Here is a 19,787-nt window from a genome sequence, read left to right on the forward strand (position 1 = left end):
GGCACTTCAAATAATTCCATCCCAACAAGAGTTTGGAAAAATCCCATTAAGAAAGAGAAATCAAACATTTGGATTCATTTTTATGAGCTCAGACTTGTTGAAAATGCAGACGAGCTGGTTGTGAACTGAGCTTCAGAGAAACACAACATACTGATATTCACTGTGAAGCTTTAAGTGGAAAAAGACAGAAAAACAACATGTGAAGCCTGGAATAATGGGTGCTTCCATCTTTAAAGGACTGAAGAGGAAGAAGTTTACAAGAACAGTTTAAAACATCAACTGATTGAATCCATGAATCTGAAAACATGTTTGTGAGTGAAAGAGACAGACATGTACAGACTGAACTATCTGTTCAACAGGCAGAGTGTTTCTCTAACAGGAGACACTCTTTACACTCAATTCAGCACAGACTAACTGAGGCACCAGGAAACCAGAGGTTAAATCCAGGATAAAGAGTTTCAGTGAATGTGGTTTTCAGGGTGTGGAGGTGGATCAGAGTGTCAGAGGAGACTCTGTAGAAGGACAGAGTGCCAGCAGGACAGTCCACATACACTGCTACTCTGTTAGAGACAGAGGAGGAGGAGGAGATGGATATTCCTTTGTTGTTGTGCCTGACAGAATCAGGACCATCATTAGTGCAGTACAGACACCAGGACTGATCATTCCATCCAAAGATACACGCTTTACTGTTTCCTTTCCTTCTGACTCTTCTGTAAGTGACTGATATAAGAACCGTTCCTTTCCACTCGACCTCCCAGTAACAGCGACCAGTCAGACCATTTGTACACAGCAGCTGAGTAAGTCGATCAAATCTGTCTGGATGATCAGGATATGACTGAACCTCCTCCACATGTGTCATCTTCCTGTTGTTGTCAGACAGTTGGAGCTTTGTGTGTACTGTGTTTGTGTCGATTGTGAGTTGACAGGAATCTGATGGAGAGAACAAACACAATCCAGCTGCAGTTATAGATCCATCATCTGTTCATTGATTGACAGTTTGAAGATGGTTGAATGTGTGCTGCTTTGTTTTCATGAATCACATTAAAAACACACTTACACTTCCTCAGACCTGGTCTCAACCATTGGACTCCAGCAGGCTCCACCCTGAAAGGAGGAGGGGGGTCAGACCAGAAAAGTCTGTTTCAGCATGCATATATGGACATTACATGGCTCTCATACACGTACCGTTAGACATTGATAAAGGAACAGTCCAACATTTTCACAAATAAACTTCAATCATACATGGATCAAACTGCTGATGATTTGGACTGATCCTGGATCTGTTAGTCCTTTGAAGTACTTGCCAAAGTCTTCCGTGGTCATCATAATCCTTTGTCTCACTTTACTGATTACCTTCAGAAAGTTACTCCTTCAGTCAGCAAGGAATAATCTACATTATATATGAGCACCACTATTTAGATAAATGTGGGACTTACTGGAAACTTTTGCAGAGCTCTGTGAGAGAGGCTCCTTTAAAATCAACTGATTCATATTTTCTTAGATCACATTACAGAGTTATCTTATAATATCAGTTTCTCAACATAATACTCCATACTTAATATTGAGTATACACCCACACACCCATGAAATTCACCCATCTAAATCATGGAATTCAGGTGTTCCAATAACATTCATTGCCACAGGTGTTTAAAATAAAGCACCTAAGGGAAGCATGCATGTTAGAATAGGTTGCTCTTGCAATCTCAGTTGAAAAACGTAGTATCATTGTAAACGTGGTATTTTTATAGAATGTTCAAAAAGTCCAGGAAAAAAAAAGCTTAAAATAAAGATGGAAGCATTTGGGAATTTGTGTGAGGTTGTTTTTCAGGATTGGGCTCAACCTCTTGGTATCGCCAAAATTAGCACTTTATGCTTCAGTATGCTAAGACATTTTGGACAATTTATGCTGCCAACATTGTAGGAAAGGTTAGGGGAAGCCTCCTTCCTTTTCAAACATGACTGTGCTCCAGTGCAAAAAATGAAAACTCCAGTAGCCTGCCCTTGAATAGTTACCTTCCACACCCAAACCACCAGAGACCCGTGCCTCCAGCAGGCTCAGGAGACATGGATGAGTGAGTCTGGTGTCGAAGAACTTGACTGGCTTACACAGAGTCCTGAAGTCAACCCAAGAATGGTAAATGGTAAATGGACGGATTCTTCAATAGCGATTTTCTACCCTTCCAAAGCAGTCAAACTTTCCTCTTTAATTAATGGCTTTCTAACCAACACATATTCACTGGGGTTAGTATCTTGTCCAAGGATATTTGGCATACAACCTGGGGATCCAGGGATCAAACCACCGACCTTCCAATCAGTCACTGACCTGCTCTACCACCTGAGCTACAGCCACCCCCAAAAAAGGAAACACCTTTTGGATGAATTAGAGTGGAGACATTGAGCCAGGCATTTTCTTCAGCATTAATGTTTGACCTAACAAACAAGTGGGAGGATGCTGAGAAATTCTCATAAACACATTCCTAAACTTTTGGAAAGCCATCCCAGAAGAGTTGAAGTTATCATAGTGGCAAAGGTGAGCTATCATCATATTCAACTCGTGGATAAAATAATGGGATGTCACTCAAGTTCATATGTGTGTGAACATAAAGGAGTGAATACTTTTGTCAGTAAAGTGAGGGAGAGATACACCTCTTCTGTCTTTCTCCCTGTATTAGTGTTTTGGTGCCTTGTTTCCCCTCCTTGTGTTTTATTCCATGTTTCCCCAGCCCGTTATGCCTATGCTCTCCCTCGTGCCCCTCAGTGTTCTCTCTCTTCCCCTCCTGTCTGAGTCTCGGTGTATTTCCTGTTTTACTTTGAAGGTCTGTCTTATGTTAGTGTATTGTATTTTGCTTCCTTGTCTCATCTTCCCCAATTAGTCCCAGCTGTGCTGCCACCTGTTCCTCTTTCCCTCATGTGCCTGCCTGTGTATTTATAGTGTGTGTCGTCTCGTGCTTGTCGCTGGTTCGTCTGTGTTTTTTCCTGCATCATTTCCCTACGTCTCCCTGCATCCTGGTTTCAGGTTTCAAATCTGTCTTTGGTTAGTTTTTCCCAGTATAGGTTTTCCTTGGGTTCTGTCCTTAGGTTTAATAAAGCTCACTCGCATCAGAAGCTGCCTGCATCTTAGTTCCTTTATTAAATCCCACATGGTTTGCCCCGTGACAACATGTCCTTTTACACATTTGCCTGGATTTTTCTTTCTGGCTAAGAAAAACTGGTTGCTTTGGCTGTGCGTAGATTTTGGGGATCTGAATGACATCATTATAAAAGAAAAATACCAACCTACACTCATTAACTCTGCCTTTAGTCTCTTCAGGGGGCCTTGGTTTTTACCAAATATGCCTCTGTGGAATGACTATCACCGTATGCAGATGCAGAAGGGACACGAGTGGAAAACGTGTCCTTTTAGGAAACTTTAAATATTTGGTTATGCCACTTGGATCAACTAATGCCCCATGCTCTTCCAAGCCCTAATGAAAGAGGTGGAATTTTCTGAACATTTTAGTCTTTGTTCATCTTGATGATATCCTCTGTGTTGCAGCAGCTGCTAGAGAATCAGCTGTATGTGAAAGAAAAGTGCCAAACAGTGCAAATTCCATGCTCCTTCAGTCTCATTCCTGGGCTATAACTTGGCAGGTGGATAGGCGAAGCTTGATCTGGCTAACATCACGAAAGCAACTCTACCGATTCCTCAGGTTTGCTAACTTCTATCAACGGTTCATCAGGAACTTAGAAGAGGTGAGATGAGTGAGGGGGGCAGCAACTAGGCTGGTCAATGTCTGGCCCCATGAGCCTGACATTGCATTTAGTGAGTTAAAACAATTATTCTCCTCCACTCTCATTTTAATTCACCCAGACACCAACAAGCAGTTCAAGACATGGGTGTAATGGAAGTTCTGAGGATCTGTGCTCTAGTCTGAAGCTCTAGTCTGAAGACTAGAGCACAGAGAACTTGGAAACACTGGGAGAATGATGGAGACACACACACAGCACATGGGAGTGGTACAAATGAAACATATAAATAAATATCCAAACAATTCAAATATAATGAGAGGGGGAAATTAAAACTAGATGCACTGACAAGGGACTATCAAATTAAAACAAGAAACATGAGATAAACACAAAGACGCAGACTACACACTGAGACAGAGACACGACTGACTTGGAGATATAGAAGGGACATGGGGAGAAAAATAACAAAACAAGGAACACTGGAAAGGCAAAGTAACAAAACCCCAAACTCTAGGAACTAAGACTAAACACAACCATCCCACATAGCAAAATTGATCTGGCCCACACAATGTGCTTACACATGGCCCACATACTGCAGAGAATGACAGCCCTTTGGTGGCCCTCATCAGATTTGCCAGAGGTGGCCCAGACATGGGCCAGCACAAGGCCATTTACAAACAAGGTGGTGGTGGTCCTGTGCTGGCCCAGAACAGTTTCAGCTCTACCTCCTGAGTATACAGTCACCCAGAGGTAAACATGAGTAAACCCTAACTAGGTTTTTGTATAAAGTGTACACTCACAATTCGGTCAAACCTGCATTTGAAACTTTGGCTACCATAGCAGTATAGTATTGCAACATGGCATTTGGGTCTTCTAACTAAAATATGAAAACAGGAACATAAATAGTGTCGTCATTGTCAGACCTGGCCCACATCTGGTTGACATACACCCTGCCATGACACCAGTCAGTCAGAAGTGCCAGCTTAATGCCAGATCTGGCCCAGGTTCATAGATAATGGGTTTATGTGACCCATTTTCTATGAGCCTGGGCCACATAAACCAAACCACAATCGAGCCAGATATGGCATGCCATCACATATAAAGTGCCATCTATGCCAGGCCTGGCCCATATCTGGATGATGTTCGACTTACCATGCCAGAAGTCAGCCAGCAGTGCTGGCTTGACACCAGAGCCGTGCCAGAACTGCATGCTATGTGGGATGAATCATAATAAATCAAAACACAACTACCGTGAAGACTAGTCTCTTTTCTGTCTAAACTCTAATTAATGCATCTTAGCACCCGGTATTCAAATAATCTAGTCTAATCTGAATCAGGGTCAAAACTGTCACTAAATAATGAGCTTGTCATGGAACGGACATATTATAGTTGTTTAAGAAGTGTTACTACCACCGAAACCTAATCTCAAAGAAGGAGATATTGTTCTGCTCAAGGACGATCAAACCAAGAGGAATCAGTGGCCTATGGGAATTATTGTCAAGGTTGTTCCCAGCAGAGATGGACTTGTCAGGAAAGTTGAAGTTAAGGTGATACAGAAACAGACGGCGAAGGTCTTCTCTAGACCGGTTTCTCAAGTAATCTTGTTGTTTTCACCACAGGACAATGACTCATCAGCAAGCTAGGGGATTGAGACTGTGGCATAAAGTGGCATATCTTTAATATGCCAGGCAGGGACTGTCATGGAACGGACATATTATAGTTGTTTAAGAAGGGTTACTACCACCTAGTGGTAACTAAGTAGAATGTCTTTTTGTAGAGGAGTTAAATCATATGGAGGCAGGTAGATGCTTGTATTTTTTCAGCAGATGCTTCATTTGTGGTCATGTATCTTTCATTAGAGTAATGTTATTCTCCCAGTGTAATGGAACATGTCTTCATTGTGTAGTTTGTATTCCTTTTCTTTGTACAGTTTAACAAAAGAGAGAGAGAGAGAGAGAGAATTTATTTTCATCATTAAATCCTGCCAAACACAACAAGCGGCCTGTTTCTTGGAGGATGAAGTGCTGGGAATAAAGAATGTTAAGCTAGCTGTATAGCTGAAATTATGCTGCCTGCAACAAACTTTAGTGAGGACAGCATAGAGCTATAGCCAGTTAAAATTATTGTTCCTGGGCAAGTTCTTGGTATCCCAATTTGTAAGTATCTCTCAATTTTCTTGACAAAGTGGACTAATGTTTCTTTTGTGAGCACAGGAAAAATGGAAAGAAATGTTCCCAGCTCCCCCTCTTCTATTAGACATTCTCTTCATACCTGAGAGTGTCTAGTCTCCAGGATGGATCCATCAATCCTGCCGACAGCAGTTTTATTCCTGAGTCTCCAGGTTGATTGTAGCTCAGATCCAGCTCTTTCAGATGAGAGGGATTCGAACTCAGAGCTAAAGCCAGAGAAGTACAGCCTTCCTCTGTGATCAGACAGCCTGACAGACTGAAAATACACCAAACAACAACTCATCAATAAACAGCTCTCTTATGTACTTCATTTTTTTTTTCATTTTCTTCAGTTTTCTTTTGCTTTATTTATAGTGAGACAACTATAATATTTGTTGTCTCATTTTTATTTTTTTTAATAATCCTCATCTACTTTTGAAAACTCTAGGAACTATATGTAGTTCGTGCATAACTGTACATTTCTGTATCAAATTGATATCAAGGAAACAAAGGGCTTGTTTTTTCTAAATTCATACCAATAACAATACAGATGCCTTTAACTAACAAGTGCAGTTCATAGATCAATCTGGCCTAATATTAGGAACACCTGCACATATATTTGGTTGTTTCCAAATGGATGTTATCCATTTGGAAGACGTGGTCATTAACTGCTCCATTCCATGACTGGCTTCTGTAGCCAGTTGTTGATAATCTGGCTGGGGGGTGGGCTCAGGCCTATGCAGAACAGGAGGGGCTGCCATGCTCATATTGTTCACGTGCTGGTAGCAACACACCCTGGATGTTTCACGTGAAAACAGCTGATTTATTCTACTGGCTTCTTACTCTCTGATATGCTTGTTTAGGCAGTTAGCTAATCATCAGGAATGGCCTTATTGCTTTGTATTTAAGGCATGTCTCTGCTGCAGTTCTGATAGTTGACTAACTTTCCTTTATGGTTCATCTTGGCCTCTATACCCCTTCATGGAGGGTAATGCTCCTTGTGGATGTTTGTCTTGTAGCCAAACATTTCAAGGATCACCATTGATATGGTGTAGATCTGTTGATTGGTGTTTAGTGTTGGCTGTAGTAGAGATTGTCCATTATGATGCACTCACATTGTCTAGTAGACTTTCTACTCCAGTCAAGGTTTTCAGCCAATGATTTCTCAAGATTGTCTGTGCACGGAGTAAACAGACTAAACTAATTTAATACTGGATGCTTGTTATCTTTGGGTCTGAGTTGGCACTGTATTAACAACAGACTTGATTTCTTCTTGAAAATTACTACACGGGTCCACAACCACATCAGGACAGTGCCACCTGAGATTCTTGGAAATGTTTTCACTAGAATTAAAAAAAAAAAAATCTTCCCAACTTCAGTTGTTCCATAATTTGTAGACACAGTCTTGTTGATTTTTGTATCTGGACATAGCATTTTCAGTCGATGTCACTCATCCAAGTTTTTTTTAGTCTCCCTAACTTTATAAGTAGTACATTTGCTGAATTACTGTTTGACAAGTTAACTCTTTTGGCTGGATCACCAATCAAGACTCTACTTGTGTTTTAGAGCCCAAAATACCAGGTGACCTCAGGAAAAATCACTGACAAATGTGTCTCAGCATCTCTGTGGATGTATGTACAATATACTTTTTTTTGGCAATCTAGTTGAATGCCAAATGTAGCTTTCTCCTATTTTTCTACAGTCCTATCTCAGCCCTGACTTTAAGGTTCATAACAATAAAAGGAAACTAAAATGCTTTGAACACAAATGGCCTTAAATCTCTGAATGATCATTGCCTAAGTAATTTATACAAACAAATCTAAAACAGAATTTGCATATCAAACATTTTTAGATAGCAAATAAGAATCTGATCATGCATGTAAAATGTCAAAATGTTATTTTACATTCTGAAATTCTGATTTTTTGAATTAAAGTGGAAAAGTTTGCTTACCTGAGAGTTTCCAGTGTACAACACAGACTCTGCAGTCCTGTAGAGAGCATCTTCACTCCTGAGTCATGCAAGTTGTTGTTACTCAGATCCAGCTCTCTCAGATTAGAGGACTGTGAGCTGAGAACAGAGGACAGAGCTTCACAGCTTCTCTCTGAGAGGTTACAGCCACCAAGTCTGAAACACAATAACATTTGTGACAAAAAACCCCACTATGGTTTACCTAAAACCTATTGTCATCATCTGAGACTGAAGATGTCACTTGAATGACAAAACGTCCCTCCCAGTGAGAATATTACGTCCATATGAACAGAATCTACTTTACTTTAAGATTAATTCAGTAGTTGAGTGTGAATACTTCTCTGTTTCTCTTTGTTAATGCTGCATTAGATTGGTGAAAAGCCCAGGGTATACCCTGACTCCCACCCTTAAGGGTGATTGGATAGGCTCCAGCACTTCCACCCACTCTACACCTCGTGACCCGATAAGTAGAAGAAAATGGATGGATGCATGGTATTCCGTTAAGTATTTTAATAATAAAGGGATGAGCACAAATTTACTTACAGTGCTGTATTTGAGTTTTTGACCACTGGCAGCAGCCTCAGAAAAGCCTCCTCTGAAGCAGAGTAATTCTTCTGGTCAAACACTTCCAGATCTTTTTCTGATGACAGTAAGATGAAGGCAAGAGCTGACCACTGAGCAGGAGACAGTTCTTCTGTGGAGAGACTTCCTGAACTTGTGTATTGTTGGATCTCCTCCACTAGAGAAAGGTCATTCAGTTCATTCAGACAGTGGAACAGATTGATGCTTTTCTCTGCAGACAGATTCTCATGGAGCTTCTCCTTGATGTACTGAACTGTTTCCTGATTGGTCAGTGAGCTACTTCTTGTATGTGTCAGCAGACCTCGTAGGAGAGTCTGATTGGTCTGCAGTGAAAGACCCAGGAGGAAGCGGAGGAACAAGTCCAGGTGTCCATTTCGACTCTCTAAGGTTTTGTTCACAGCACTCTGGTAGAAAAATGTAGGATCTATTGTTTTAGATTTCTGGGAAGTTTTTTGTTCTTCCAGCAGATTGAGTCCAGAGTTGATGAAGGTCAGATGGACATGAAGAGCAGCCAGAAACTCCTGAACACTCAGATGGATGAAGCAGAACACCTTGTCCTGGTACAGTCCTCTCTCCTCTTTAAAGATCTGTGTGAACACTCCTGAGTACACTGAGGCTGCTCTGATATCGATGCCACACTCTGTCAGGTCTGATTCATAGAAGATCAGGTTTCCTTTCTGCAGCTGATCAAAAGCCAGTTTTCCCAGAGACTCAATCATCTTCCTGCTTTCTGGACTCCAGTGTGGATCTGTCTCAGCTCCTCCATCATACTTGACCTTCTTCACTTTGGCCTGAACCACCAGGAAGTGGATGTACATCTCAGTCAGGGTCTTGGGCAGCTGTCCTCCCTCTCTGGTTTTCAGCACATCCTCCAGAACTGTAGCAGTGATCCAGCAGAAGACTGGGATGTGGCACATGATGTGGAGGCTTCGTGATGTCTTGATGTGGGAGAGGATTCTGTGGGCTTGCTTTTTATCCCTAAATCTCTTCCTGAAGTACTCCTCCTTCTGTGGGTCAGTGAACCCTCTGACCTCTGTCACCATGTCAAAACATCCAGGAGGGATCTGATTGGCCGCTGCAGGTCGTGTGGTTATCCAGAGGCGAGCAGAGGGAAGCAGTTTCCCCCTGATGAGGTTTATCAGCAGCTCATCCACTGAGGTGGACTTTCTAGGGTCAGTTAGGATTGTAGTTTTGTGGAAGTCCAGAGGAAGTCGACACTCATCCAGACCATCAAAGATGAACACAACCTGGAAGTCTTCAAAGCTGCAGATTCCTGCTTCTTTGGTTTCTTTAAAGAAGTAATGAACAAGTTCCACCAAGCTGAACTTTTCCTCTTTCAGCACATTCAGCTCTCTGAAAGTGAATGGAAATATAAACTGGATGTCCTGGTTGGCTTTGTCTTCAGCCCAGTCAAGGGAGTATTTCTGTGTTAAGACTGTTTTCCCAATGCCAGCCACTCCCTTTGTCAGCACTGTTCTGATTGGTTCATCTTTTTCATGTGAGCCTTTAAAGATGTCTTCATGTCTGATTGTAGACTCCAAATTGTCTAGCTTCTTAGATGCTGTTTCAATCTGTCTGACCTCATGTTCATTATTGACCTCTGCAGTCTCTCCCTCTGTGATGTAGAGCTCTGTGTAGATCTGATTCAGAAGGGTTGGGTTTCCTGCTTTAGCAATCCCCTCAAACACACACTGGAACTTCTCCTTCAAAGTAGATTTAAGTTTATGCTTAGTCCACTCAGCGTTCCTAATTAAGGTTCCTAAATGAGTCAATAGACAAAAATATCAATAGGAATTGTTACATGCACTTATTTTGAATATATATGTGTATTTATTGAATCAATACTAGAACCCCAGTTTATCTAGCAGCTTAAATCATTTGAGAAATCCTCTTACTGCTCTGCACTTCATCAGCCAACTCCTCCTGCTTCATTCTCCTCAGGAAGTTCAGTATGATCTTTATTAATGATTCTCTACTGTCCTTATGGCATTCTTCCTCACTCTTGAATGCCTGGTTTTTCTCCCTCTGACTCTGTGAGCATTCTGCGTAATCTGGATTCAGAACCTTCTGTATCTTTTTAAGTTCTTCTTTTACAAAAGTGATCATTTTGTCTTCCAAGACCTGCAATGGAATACATCATGAATGAGGGTGGGGAAGTGGGCCATAGATACTGAGAAACAACAGAGCAAAATGCAAGTGACAAGAAGGAGAACAGAGACACGCAGTATTTGTATAAATGAGAATGGAGAGAGAAGCTTAGAAAAGAGAAGCATCATCAGAAGTTTCCCAGCTTAAGCTCACCACTGACCCTAACTACAAGGACAAATGAAAGTTGGAAGCCTTAAAAGACAGGTGTCTTTCTATTGAAACCAAACTGGTATTAGTATTTAAAGGAGAGGATCTTCAGAATTATTCATCTCATTCTACTGTAAGAAACTTTAGGAACCAAAAGTAAACCTGCAGTTTGCGAGTGAAGTAATTGGTTGATATAATAAGGAAATATGAGCTCTTAAATGAAAGATATGATATTCAGCTAATGTCAAGGTTATGTGACATCTCACCTCTGCCACATGTTAATTACACCCTGATGCAACCACTGGGTTGAACATTTTTACAACCACTGTTTTACAACCAATTGTTCACAGTAAAGGCTTAATTCATAGAAATCAATTCAATTATGTGTAATATCAAGAGTCCTAATGAAATCCAAACCTTGACTTCTTTTAAAAACTTGATGAAGACATTTCATGAAAGACCAAGGAATATTTTTTTCTGTAATTCTTACTAATTAGCTAGAAAGAAGCTAATTGTTAGCTAATAGTTTACTGGGCCCTACCAACAGAGCCAGCATTTGACATGTATTTGCATGATATATAATTATGTCACGCAGTGTAGAGGAGGCAGAGGTCTGTCAAATACCTCTGCCTCCTCCTCCAACAAAAATAGTTGTTGTACATGTACAGACCATAAATATGGAGTCCAGCTGTGTTTGATGCTGCTGGGCAGCCTGACCACTGGGAAGCTCTGAGCTCTCCTGGTCCACTCTGTGGAGGCATCATGAAGATCAAGAATAATAATAAACATAACCAATTAGTCAAGATGCTGGTCCTTGACATTAAAAAAATAAATAAAACAATAATAATAGTAACAAAAAAGCAATCATTTCTAAAGTGTGTCTATGCTAATGCTAGGGCAGTTCTCACAAGATATCAGAATCTATATCGTTGGAGCAAAGAACTGCTGAGTTTTAAATAGAGAGCCATCAGTACAAACGTCCAGATTATCCATCCATCCATTTTCTTCTGCTTAGGGGTCATGTGGGACTGTAGCCTTTTCCAGCTACCATAGAGGCAGGCTGCACCCTCGACAGGTCGCCAATTTGTTGCTGGGCTAACACTGAAATACAGACAACCATTCACATTCACACCTATGGGCAATTTAGATTGACCAACTTACCTAACACCACTAACTGCAAGTCTTTGGACTGCTGGAGTACCCAGAGAGAACCCACCCAAACATTTGGAGAACATCCAAACTCCACATAGAAAGACCCCGGCTAGGTGGTGGAATAAAACTCAGGACCAACATCCAGAGTAATACAAAAGTAATGCAAACTATAAAATTTTCATCTTTGTAGAATTTGTTATAATTATGTGGTGACAGTGTAAAGATACCCCCATTTTTGAAATTTCAGTGGTTTTAACATTGTTCTTTATGTGAGGCCTGGATGGAGGAGGCTTTGCTTTGATGCCATTTGTGAGAGAACTGTAAATCCCATCTCAATGAGAATGAAACTGGATGATAGAGGACTGCAACAACTACATTTTAATGTATAAATTTTCGATGTAGACCAGGGGTTGTCGAACTCCAGGCCTCAAGGGCCGGTGTCCTGCAGGTTTTAAAAATCATCCTGGGTTAACAAAACAAGGCAATTTTTTAAGCTTATTATCCACAGTCACTATTTAGAGAAAGTGCCATGACCTAAGAGTTGTGGGAAAATTCCAAGAAAAATCTTTTTTTTTTTCACTGAAGAAACACCTCCTCCCACATCCATTCTATAACCTCTAACTGCTGTGTTCGTGGAAACACTCCAACACACACTGCTTCATGTATGAAAATAGAAATGTGTGTGAAAAAGAGCAGAGTTGACATTAAACATGGTGGAGGATTTATTCATAAACAGTGAGTCACAACAACATTTAGACACACATTACCTCTCTGCAGGAGGACAGAGGCCTGATTTAAATGTTTTAATATGATCCTTTGATTGGTCACTCTTGAAGGACACACAGCTGGTGCCAGGTTCATGGGGATCAGATATCAGATTGATCCTGATAGAAAAAAAAGAGAAAAAAATACTTTAGGTTTATTTTCTTGATTGAAAAATCCAAATAGTTTAATAAAATCTATAAATAAATGAAAAAAAAAATCCCAAACAAACCAAATTATCCAGCCATTCTCTTCCTGACTTTAGTTTTCCATTTTGTTCATATTCTTCTGCAACACTAATAATCTGCATTAAACTGGCGTGAAACACTGCATACACAAAGGCCAATTTAGACCATGGAGCCCTAACACTGTCTGTGAAGCTGGATTTAAGAAATAAGCGTTTCCCCTACAGACATGCTGATAGATATCAGGACTAGTACTTTGGTGAAAAACTGAGTTAGCTTTGTGCGTTTCTGTTGTAAACTGCTTGGATGTGCTTTGTAAAAAGATGTTTTGTTGCATAAAAGTTGGGATGATCACATGTTACGGACATCTGCTCTGCTATCTATCCGCATCACATCTTGAGGAACCAGAACTTACTGATGGGAAGTGGGTTACTGGAAAAACAAAGGATGACATTACAGAATACTGGAATGAGCATATAATCCCAGCAAATAGCTCCACCACTCAGGCTAGAGACAGAACGATACTGGATGAGCATATCAAAGAAGGACACAACCCATAACAAAAAAGGTCAGCTGCTAGTGGATATAAGAGCAAAACACAGCAACTTTCCTGAACAAGATCCATTAACCATCAAAGTGGCAGAAATCTGTGAAAAAGTCTCCAGTATGAAGAGTTGGACAGGACCAGGTCCTGACATGATTCACACCTGGCTGAAGCTGACTAAACTCCATGAGCATCTGGCAGCACAAACAAACCTGATGCTAATTGACGAGAGCCACCCAGAGTGGCTAAATGAAGGCTGGACAGTTCCGATCACCAAGGATACCCAGAAGGGACCACTCAAAACTATTGACCAATGACCTGCCTCAGCACACCATGGAAGCTTCGGTGAAGCTTGTTGGGCTTGAGCCAAGTGTCACAGCGGCTAAGATGAAACGAAACATGGCTCAATACATGAGCGGGACAAAGAAATTTCAATTCAATTTCAAATTTAGTTATACAGCACCAAATCACAACAACAGTCTCCTCAAGGCACTTTATATTGTAAGGTAGACCTTACAATAATACACACAGAAAGTAGTTGGCAGAAATACCTGAGGGGCAAAACACCAGCAAATGGGAATTTACAAAAGAGACGGTCTTTCCCCACTGTGATTCTGCATAGGTCTGAACCCCACCAGCCAGATTCAAGACAAGCAATGGGGAAAACTGTAAGAGCACCTACATCCTGTTGCTCTTTAACAGACAGTTTAAATGGGATTGAGGGAATAATGTGTTTGCACTGCAGTTTATATCCAGCAACATCAAACAGTTATATAAAGAGTGCATGTTACTAAAGCTCACCTCTCTGCAGGAGACACAGGCTGGACTTTAAATTCAATGACGCGATCTTCAGACGCGTCACTCTGTAAGGACACAGAGCTGGGTGGAGGTCCAGGTGGGTTCCTGTGAATAATGATGGAGCAGTGATGTGAGTGCTGAGCTATGACATGGAGAAGAGTCATGGACAGTTAGAGATGGTCATCTCACCTCTGAGCTTTGGTCTGGCTCTCATGTTCCCCACACAGAGTGGTTTTAGAGGGAGGGACTCCCTCCTCTCTGTGCTCACACTGATCCATGCTGCTCAATTCACATCAGCTCACACACACTTTCTACCTTCACCTGCTGAGGAAACACAAATTATTGATCCATACATTCTCTCGCTTATCCTTTTAAGGGTTAAGGTGGGGCTGGAGCCTATTCATAGGGCAAGAGGTAGGGTACACCCTGGACAGGTTGCCAACCTGCTATAATGGAGGTTTAGCTGAGGAGGGAGACAATGAGGAACATTTAGTCCAGTATGGTTCGTGCAACAGAATAAAGACAAAGGACAAACTCCTCAGCATTTATGTATACACACGCTGTGGCCCAACTGCCAACATCTGGAAATACTTAAAACGGGCTTTCTAGTTGGGCTTCTTGCCTTGGCCCTGAGCTGGCACTGTTACAGAAACATTTCAAGTCACCAACTGCAGTCCTGTCACATATACATCTTACCATTTGTGAAGCTCTCAAACATATCCCATGGCTGGCAGTTCATTCTGAGTTCATCAAAATGTCCTTGTGTCATGTGTGAGACAGACAACGCTTCATACACAAACCCACCTCTGACCAGAGGTGGAAAAACTACACACCAACTTTCAGTAGAAATACACACTTTTGATAAAAATATTCTAGTAAATGCTGAAAACAAAAACACTTAGAGGAATAAACACTGCTCTTTGAGCGAAATTTTAACAAGCTATTTATGTGGAAAGGCTTTTTGTGTCAAGCTTCACTGTAAATGTAAATTTTGAAGCAGTTTGGTGGTACGCTGATGAAAAAACATAATTTTCTCTCTCACACTGTCTCGCTGACACATGAACACTGAAACTGTGCAGCATCATTTGTCACATCTGCCCTGCAGCTAAACCAAACCAACATTACCAACATTAGTCATTTTAAAACAACCAACAGGAAATGGCAGCATACAGCTTTGTATCACTTCAAATAGAGAGATGACTGTTTCCTTCTGAGAAATAAAAACACAAAACGGTTTGATTTACAAATAAATTAATAAAACATCAGTTATTCATCAAATTGTTTGATTCCAGTCACTTAATAATCTATAATCATGTGGAGGTGATTATAGATCACCAAACTAGAAAAAAAATGTAACTGCATGCAGCATAGTTTTAGTTTGAAGCACACCTGAGCATTGAGAAGCATCATTATGTTATTTAACAGAACTGTATAAACATTAACAGAGATCAGTGGTTTGTTTGATTTACATATTAATCCAAATCACACAGAGTTGTTTTGAACATATTAAATAACAGTCTGATGTCCTGTTCTGCTCCATCAGTTTCTGTGATGCCTCAAATCATCATTTGTGAGCAATGGAATGTTTAACTGAACATTTCCTCATGTCTGAGATGTTACAGTATGTGTGTGTCTGTCTGTGAACATTAACCAAGTAATTCAAACTTCATTCTAATCAACTTGTTCTGTTTTTAAATGTATTTTTATATGTTTCATGAATACGTCTATTTTAAAAGGAAAGGGTGAACAGTCTAGATTAGACTGGCAGAGTAATGAACTACCTACAGAGAGTGCAAGAGTCTGAGGGCCTCTGGTCTTATCCATGAAATAGAATTCACAAAGGGGCAGAAAACTCCTAACAACTTTTTTCTTCTTTGAAAACTTAATTTGAAATAGATTAAACACAAGTATTAGGGTTTGTTTCTGCACTTTACTCATTCTTGAGTTATTGAGGGACAGATATAAACATATTTAACACAATATTGCTGGCATTAGCCAGCAGAGGTTTGTGGCCAAATCCAGCACAACTAACTCAAATGACTTTAAGCAGGCCTTCATTGAGACTGAAAACATTTCAAAATGTTTAATAAAAAATCCAAAGACGTCAATGGAAGGCTATGCAGGGGGAAACACAATAAACCACACACTGACCAACTAAAAATGATTAAAAGCATCAAACAGTAAAAGAAGAAAATTCCACTAATTAAGAAGACAAAGTACAAAAATAAACATAAAACTTTAAGAGTCTGGCAGCAGGACCCAAAGTGTTCATCACAACATAAAGACAAGGAACACCTGCATGTCTGCTGCTTAAGAACAAACTGATTGAATCATCCCTGCACTTAGCTCGCTTGCTACTAATGAAAACGTGATGGCAACAGCAACATACGTGAGTATTTGTACTGCCACCCCCAATATTTAGCCACCATCTTCGATCCTTACTCTGAGACCTTGGTGCCTTTAAGGTCAGCCACTCCGAAGTTTACATGTAATCAAAGTAAAATAAAAAACACTAATTTAACGCCATCTAAATATCATTTGTATTAAGCCTTTTGGTTCTTAGTCAACACACAAGGCTAAGTTGTTAAAGTGTTAACCTGGCAGGGGTGAGAATGCTGGCTGCACTCGGACCCTGCTCAGTATACAGCTAATCTGCTCTTCACAGATGGAGGCAGTGCTAGCTACTCTATGGTGTGTGTGTGTGTGTGTGTGTGTGTGTGTGTGTGTGTGTGTGTGTGTGTGTGTGTGTGTGTGACATTTGGGCTTCTTGGTCAGAACGTCAGGGACACTGCGCTGTGCTGGCCCAAGTAAAATAACTCCATCGGCAGCTCCTAAAGTGTGTGCGCTGGGGTGATGTAAACAAACAGGTTCAGTCAAAAAGGGTTGGTTTATTTTTTTTTCCAAAGCTTCTGCTCTTTGTGTTTGTTTATGTTACAAGAAATCTATAGAAAAGTAAAGTTTTTGTTTATCCAATTTTATTAGTTGCAACTGTTTTTGCTTGCAGCCCAACTTTAGGAATAAATCCAATAAGAGTCAAGAAAAAAGTTTTGGCATCATCAATGATGATGAATGACAGTTTGTGAATGACAGATGGTGTAACCCTGGGCACATCACTGTGAAAGAACAACTCTGCAGCAGAGACATTGAGCTGTTAGCCGTTAGCATGCGTCCGTACTACCTGCCCCGGGAATTCTCGCATGTTATCGCGATAACAGCGTATGTCCCCCCCTCGGCCAACGCGGATGCAGCATGTGACTCTATGCACTCTGTGGTCAGCAGACTGCAAACACAATCTCCGAGAGCCCTTCTCATAATATCAGGGGACTTCAATCATGCCTCACTGGACTCCACACTGCCCACCTTCACCCAGTATGTGACCTGCCCAACCAGAGACAATAAAACACTGGACTTACTGTATGCCAATGCTGAAGAGGCATACAGTTCATCACCTCTCCCTCCCCTGGGCAGATCTGATCACAACCTGGTGCACCTTGTCCCTGTGTATGAGCCCTTAGTGCGCAGGGAGCCACCAGCCACCCGCACAGTGCAGAGATGGTCGGAGGAGAGCGAGGAGGCTCTTAAGGATTGTTTTGAGTCCACTGTGTGGGAGGTGATCTGTGACGACCACGGAGAGGACATCGACAGCCTTACTACATGCATTACTGACTATATTAATTTCTGTGTGGATAACACCGTACCTACCAGGACTGTACGGTGTTTCTCCAACAACAAACCTTGGATTACCTCAGAAATTAAAGCTGTCCTCAAGCAGAAGAGGAGGGCCTTCAAATCCAAAGACAAAGAGGAGTTGAAAAGGGTGCAGAGAGAGCTGAGGGGACTGATAAGGAATGGGAAGGACAGCTACAGGCAGAAGATGGAGAACCAGCTTCAGCAAAATAACGTTGGTGAAGTCTGGAGAGGCCTCAGAACCATCTCAGGCCACAAACATCAGAACTCTCTGCCTGGGAGGGATGTGAGGTGGGCAAATGAACTGAATCATTTCTTCAACAGATTTGATTCAGCCATGAGGCAGTCTCCAACATCGGCTGCAGACTCACCCACCCCCACTGCTGCTGTTCCACCTCTGACACCTCAGACACTTCACACCTCCTCTATTCACCCTGCTCACTCCTCCCCACCCCCAACAACAGCATCCAATACACACTCAACACAAGGCTCCAGCCTGTCTCTCTCAACCACCCAGGTTCGGAGGGAACTGAGGAGGATTAATGGCAAGAAGGCAGCGGGTCCAGATGGCATCAGCTCAAGGGTCGTCAGGTCCTGCGCGGACCAACTGTGTGGGGTGATGGAGCACGTCTTCAACCTGAGCCTGAGGCTGGGAAGAGTCCCACAGCTCTGGAAAACCTCCTGTGTTGTACCAGTGCCAAAGACTTCACGCCCCAAGGACCTCAACAGCTACAGGCCGGTGGCTCTGACATCCCACCTGATGAAGACCCTGGAGCGGTTGGTCCTGGCTCAGCTTCGGTGCCTTGTGAGCTCATCACTGGACCCACTTCAGTTTGCCTACCAGCCTGGCATTGGAGTGGATGATGCCGTCATTCACCTCCTACATCGTTCCCTCGCGCACCTGGAGACCGCTGGGAGCACTGTGAGAATCATGTTCTTTGATTTCTCCAGTGCCTTCAACACTATTCTTCCCTCGGTTCTGAAGGACAAGCTGGAGAACTCTGGAGTGGACCATCACCTCACTACCTGGATTCTGGACTACCTCACCGACCGACCACAGTATGTGAGGACTCAGGGCTGTGTGTCGGACAGGGTCGTCTGCAGTACGGGGGCCCCACAGGGAACGGTTCTGGCTCCGTTCCTCTTCACCATCTACACTGCAGACTTCTCCCACAACTCCACCCAGTGCTTCCTGCAGAAGTTCTCTGATGACTCTGCAATAGTCGGCCTCATCTCTGATGGGGACGACAAGGAGTACAGAGGACTGACTCAGGACTTTGTGGACTGGTGCCAGCTGAACTACCTCCAGATCAATGCCAGTAAAACCAAGGAGCTGGTGGTAGACTTCCGCAGGCACAAACATCCTCCACTGCAACCACTGAACATCCAAGGTATGGACATCGAGGCTGTGGACAGCTACAGGTACCTTGGTGTTCATCTGAACAGCAAACTGGACTGGACTCATAACTCAGACGCCCTCTACAGGAAAGGGCAGAGCAGGCTGTACCTGCTGCGGAGACTCAGGTCGTTTGGAGTGGAGGGCCCACTCCTGAAGACCTTCTATGACTCTGTGGTGGCCTCAGCCATCTTTTATGGTGTGGTCTGCTGGGGAGGCAGCATCTCTGCTGGGGACAGGAAGAGACTGAACAGGCTGATCCGAAGGGCCAGCTCTGTTCTAGGATGCCCTCTGGACCCAGTGGAGGTGGTGAGTGACAGGAGAATGGCGGCTAAGCTGTCATCCCTGTTGGACAACATCTCCCACCCCATGCATGAGACTGTGACAGCACTGAGCAGCTCCTTCAGTGGGAGACTGCGGCACCCACGGTGTGGGACGGAGAGATTTCGCAGGTCTTTCCTCCCCACTGCTGTAAGACTCCACAATAAAGACTTTTGCAGCTGATCAAACACACACATCCACA

At 42.3% G+C, this 19,787-nt stretch overlaps 1 protein-coding gene across 1 annotated transcript; it reads right to left on the minus strand.

The window, feature by feature from the left end:
* Nucleotides 1-1,067: 1,067 nt before the first annotated feature.
* Nucleotides 1,068-16,887, minus strand: LOC109196921 (NACHT, LRR and PYD domains-containing protein 5-like; the record flags this gene model as incomplete). The annotated part of the gene is made up of 10 exons (XM_025905247.1): nucleotides 14,371-16,887; nucleotides 14,185-14,286; nucleotides 12,660-12,776; nucleotides 11,411-11,489; nucleotides 10,341-10,566; nucleotides 9,272-10,204; nucleotides 8,407-8,602; nucleotides 7,846-8,019; nucleotides 5,998-6,171; nucleotides 1,068-1,104 (listed from the first exon to the last, which is right to left on the minus strand). Coding segments are annotated over exons 1-10 (2,127 nt in total), but the record flags the coding sequence as incomplete, so codon positions are not given.
* Nucleotides 16,888-19,787: the final 2,900 nt, after the last annotated feature.

This window comes from Oreochromis niloticus, linkage group LG3, assembly GCF_001858045.2.
Source record: "Oreochromis niloticus isolate F11D_XX linkage group LG3, O_niloticus_UMD_NMBU, whole genome shotgun sequence".
NCBI classification, from domain to species: domain Eukaryota; kingdom Metazoa; phylum Chordata; class Actinopteri; order Cichliformes; family Cichlidae; genus Oreochromis; species Oreochromis niloticus.